At 47.9% G+C, this 5,192-nt stretch overlaps 1 protein-coding gene across 1 annotated transcript in view; it reads left to right on the top strand.

Annotated features, from left to right (window-relative positions):
* Positions 1-5,192, top strand: part of Hhat (hedgehog acyltransferase) — a 241,969-nt gene that overhangs the window by 105,335 nt on the left and 131,442 nt on the right. Inside the window, exon 9 of the mRNA XM_021171103.2 lies at positions 4,007-4,042. Coding sequence (XP_021026762.1) covers positions 4,007-4,042 — 36 coding nt within the window. The remainder of the gene's footprint in view (positions 1-4,006; positions 4,043-5,192) is intronic.

The following is a 5,192-nucleotide window of genomic DNA, read 5'->3' as shown; positions in this document are numbered from 1 at the left end:
AGGAAGAGAGACAGACAGGAAGAGAGACAGACAGGAAGAGAGACAGACAGGAAGAGAGACAGACAGGAAGAGAGACAGACAGGAAGAGAGACAGAGAGATAGACAGAGACAGGCAGGCAGAGACAGAGACAGAGACAGAGAAACAGAGCAGTTAGAGAGATAGCCAGAGACACAGGTAGACAGAGGCAAACAGAGGCAGGCAGAGAGACAGACAGAGGTAGGCAGAGGCAGAGAGACAGAGATGAGGCAGAGAGATGAGACAGAGATGAGGCAGAGAAACAGAGATGAGGCAGAGAGATTGAGAGGCAGAGAGATTGAGAGGCAGAGAGATTGAGAGGCAGAGAGATTGAGAGGCAGAGAGATTGAGAGACAGAAGCAGACAGGCAGGCAGACAGACAGATTGAGAGACAGAGAGACAGAGACAGACAGGCAAAGGAAGAGGCCTAGACAGACAGACAGAGAGACAAAGGCAGACAGAGACAGAGACAGAGAGACAGACACGGAGGCAGACAGACACAGAGGCAGACAGACACATAGGCAGACAGACACAGAGGCAGACAGACACAGAGGCAGACAGACACAGAGGCAGACAGACACAGAGGCAGACAGACACAGGCAGAGACACGGGCAGACAGACACGGGCAGACAGACACGGGCAGACAGACACGGGCAGACAGACACGGGCAGACAGACACGGGCAGACAGACACACAGAGACAGACAGACGCAGACACACAGACGCAGACACACAGATGCAGACAGACAGAGGCAGAGACAGAGACACACAGAGACAGACAGACACAGAGACAGACCCACAGACACAGACACACAGACCCACAGACACACAGAGACAGACCCACAGACCCACAGACCCACAGACCCACAGACAGACAGACACACAGACACACAGACAGACACACAGACAGACAGACAGACACACAGACAGACACACAGACAGACACACACAGACACACACACACGCACACACAGAGACACACAGACAGACACACAGACAGACAGACACAAGACAGACACACAGACAGACACAAGACAGACACACACAGACAGACACACACAGACACACACACACAGACGCACACACAGAGACACACACAGACACACACAGACACACACAGACAGACACAGACAGACACACATAGACAGACACATACACACAGACACACACACAGACACACATAGACAGACACACACACAGACACTGCTTGTGGACGTTGTACATCGTGGTGCGGAGCCTAGTGCGCACCACGATGTACAACGTCCACAAGCAGTAGACAGACACATACACACAGACACACACACAGACACACATAGACAGACACACACACAGACACACACAGACAGACACACACAGACACACAGACACAGACAGACACAGACAGACACAGACAGACACACACAGACACACACAGACACAAAAATTTTAAAAAGATTTGAGGTGTTTTGGAGGAGAGGAGGAATTTTAGAATAGTTGAATAGGTTTTGCTGATTGAGTATCCCTCAATCCATTAATGGAATTGAGTGTAAAAACTCTTAAGTGTTCCAAAATCTAAAATGTTTAGAATGTGCTGAAAAGATGCTTTGATTCCTCTCATCATCCACCCAATCTTTCCCTGATAACCAACGTGGTCTCTTTAATTGATGTATTGAAGCATACCACTCTCTCATCTTCCCAGAGCATGAAATACATGTTCTTGAAAGCCCTCTACTGCTTCTCATTGGTGTTCAGCTAAAACCCAAGCTCGCTGGTACCCCTGGTCCCTTAAGATCTGGTGCCCACTCCTCTCTTGAACCTCTCTGTGTCCTATTTTCCCTCACCACCAAGCTCCAGCCATGCTGACCACCCCAGTGTCTCCTTGGAGACACTCCTAACTGGAACTTTCCCCTTTGGATCCCTGCATGTCTGTCCCTTTCTGACCAGGTAGAAAACCGTTCCCTCCACAGAAAGGCCACAGCTGTAGGGACACACTATGTGAATGCCTTGTTTGTATTTTGTCCTCAGTAGATTTTTACTGACACACTTAATTATTTACCTCCTACAGCCAGAATATGAAAGTTGGGAACCTTGTTGTGCCACAGTGCACGGCACATAGAAGGCATGAATCCAGTGTTGATTGATCCAATAAATATCAACACGGAGAGACACCTCAGTAGAATGAGGCAGTGTGTGAGGTTGTGTGAGTGGCCCACCAGAACTGGTCAGGGCAGGTATTCTCTGTGTTCCTGTCCTTCTCTTGTTCACTGCCGAGCTTTCCATTGCTTGTTCAGGCACTGCTGCTGCCCCAGCCCGTCCCCAGCAGCTTGCCTGCTGCCCAGCTTGTGCCCTGGAGTCAGTATGCCCTCTTTCTGAGCTGCATTGTGAGGTGCCTTAGGCCTTTGTGTAGAGCATGCTTCTCCTACTGAGTTCTCTGGGAATGGAGCCGTGAAAACTGAGGACTTGTGTGCACCAGGGGCAGTGATAAGCCACAGATCTCTATTCTATTACTTAATTCCTCTCACTACCCTATGAATAAGGTCTTTCCATCCTCACCCTGGGAGCTGCATCCCAGCAGGTTACCTGGCTTTCCAGACCCTGCCAGATGCAGGTCCCCAGGGTCTGCTGGCACCTGCAGAGTGTGTGTGCTTAGAGGAACCAAGGATGCCTGGAGCAGGGCAGCTGTGTTGAGAGAAGCCAAAGTCAGGTGGAGCTTGGGAGGGACTGGTTTATGAAATGATCAGCCCTTTCCTGTTAGTAACAATGGGAAGCAGTATCTGTGCCTTTGGGGATGCCTGGGGCACCTGTGGGACATGTGCTCAGAGAAACTAAGGCAGTCTAGAGCAGGACAGCTGTGTTGGGAGAGGTGGAAGTCAGGGTCAGGTGGAAATGAGGGAGGGTGGTCTATTTTATAAACATATTTTAACTTGTTAACATTAAAAAGCAGCCATCGAGAGCTGGTATCTTCAGGGGCCTGCTTGGTAAGAGCTTGAAGATCTTGTGTTCAGGCTCCGTCTGCCGCCCAGCTGTGGTTCCTCCTGGCCATGGCTCAGTGTAGATCACTTAGCCTCTCTGAACTCTAGTTCCTTTAGCTATAAACCGTGCCTGTCTCAGCACAGTGGAGCTGTTGTGGTTTAAGAGTGAAAAGCTCCCAAGTTTGAAGAGGCGATCAATTGCCAGATGGCGGCGCTGTTTGGAGGGTTGTAGAATCTTTAGGTTGTAGAACATTTAGGAGGCTCAAGAGATGCTGTCTATACATGCTCCGGGAGGCATCAGACATCCTATAGGGCCACCTTGGACAGCACAGACATTCCAGTATCTTCACAGCAGACTGACTGAAGGACAAGGCATTAGCTAATCCAGTGTCTCAGAGTCCAGAAGCCTGACAATTAAAAAAAAAAACTGAGTCAGCAAAGTTCATATGGACTCAGCTGCCTAGTGGTATGGGAAAGGCTTTGTCCAGAGCTTACAGAGGGGACTTGTGTGAGGCTGTAGCAGGGGGAGGGACCCTTCTCAGTATCTGCTCAGAGCAGACAAATTGTGGAAGACAGGGTGCTTCCAGGTGGAAACTGGCAGGAACCACAACAGGGCGGGGCTCAGAAGACAGCTAACTCACCCTTCCTCTCTTCATTGTGTAGCTCTGGGCTTTCAAACAAATTTCATTTGGTTTGGATAGATAAACACTGGGGGCAACTGTTATCAAGGGTCACTCACCACATGGCCTTTATTTATCTCTAGAAATGCTTAGGTTTGCAGGCACCTGTGTGCCCAGAGACTGATTTTGCATTAAAACCACTTGACCTAAGAAAACTTTCTGGGATTGGTTCCCAGAACTTCTGAATAGGATGTTGGAGGTATGGCCCAAGCCTCTACTGCTACTGCGGCTGCTGCCTCAGGGCTACACCTCAATTCCACAGGGGTAGCTGAGTGTTTAAAGTGCTTGTAATGTAAATTATGAAGTTCACCATTGCTGCAACTGTTTTATTCATAGGCTTGTCTTGTCTCTTTTAAACAGGTATTTTGATGTTGGACTACACAATTTCTTAATCAGGTAAGCCGGTGCCTTTTTGATCTTAGCTTTGTCTAAACAGATAAACTGTTATGGAAGGATGCAAACAGAAAACCGTAGAGAATGATGGCGGTTGAGTTACTTGCCAGGAAAACATTGCTAACACTATGTGTGTGTCCACCCAATCCCACGTGAATAATGACTCAGATCTGTTTATATCAGGAGCGATAGATATACGTTGTCCTAGTTTGCTTTATGCTGCTGTGATAAAACGCCATCCAAAAGCAAAGGAAAGGATTTTTTTAAGTTTGCAGTTCCACCATCAAAGGAAGTGAAGCAGGAACCTGGAGGCAGGAACTGAAGCAGAGAGCACAGAGGAACACATCTTACTGGCTTGGTCATTTCTTATATAGCCCAGGCTAATCTGTCAAGGGATGGTACTGCCCATAGTAGGCTAAGCACCCCTACCTATAGCAATCAGCAATCAGAAGATGTTCTACAGACATGCTCATGGGATCTGATGAATCTTCTCAAGGGTGACAACCAAAATTATCCACCACATTTACCAAGTTCTTACTTCTGTGGATGAAGCCACTGGAAAGACAAATAGCAAGTGAGAAAAGCGAGCTTTACTTGATCAGTTCTCTCCCATTGAGTTTAATCTTTTAAAACTGAATCTATCACTTGTTTTATAGTCATGGAAATATGACCTAATGCATTCCTGAGATTCTAGACAGGAGTTTGTTACCCAGTTTACTGGTAAGTTTTACCAGAATTGTATTATGGAACCCACTAATTTCACATAGCTATGAAGTTAAACAAATTAAACAGAAGTTAATAGACCAAAATATTGACAGTGCTTATAAAATGGTTATGATTTTGAAAATCAGCTTTGTGAGGCTAATGCAGTGGCTCAGTGGTTTAGGACACTTGCTGCTCTTGCAGAGGTCCTGGGTTTGATTCCCAGTCCCCCACTGGTAGCACACAACCATCTGTAACTCTAATTCCAGCTTCTGCTCCAGTCCAATCACGCGGGACCTGAGACTGCTTTGGTTGGGGAGGCAGAAATCCGGCCTGAGTAGGGCCACAAGCCTCTCCGGTCAGAAAAGCGCCGGGGTAGCTAGGGCGCAGGGTCGGCTGACACTTGCCAGCTACCCACAACACCTGCCACAGGATCTTAAGACTTCTGGTG

Source organism: Mus caroli, chromosome 1, assembly GCF_900094665.2.
Source record: "Mus caroli chromosome 1, CAROLI_EIJ_v1.1, whole genome shotgun sequence".
In the NCBI taxonomy this organism is placed as follows: Eukaryota; Metazoa; Chordata; class Mammalia; order Rodentia; family Muridae; genus Mus; species Mus caroli.
The sequence above is the reverse complement of the archived record's forward strand: the minus strand, read 5'-3'. Positions and strand labels throughout refer to the sequence as shown.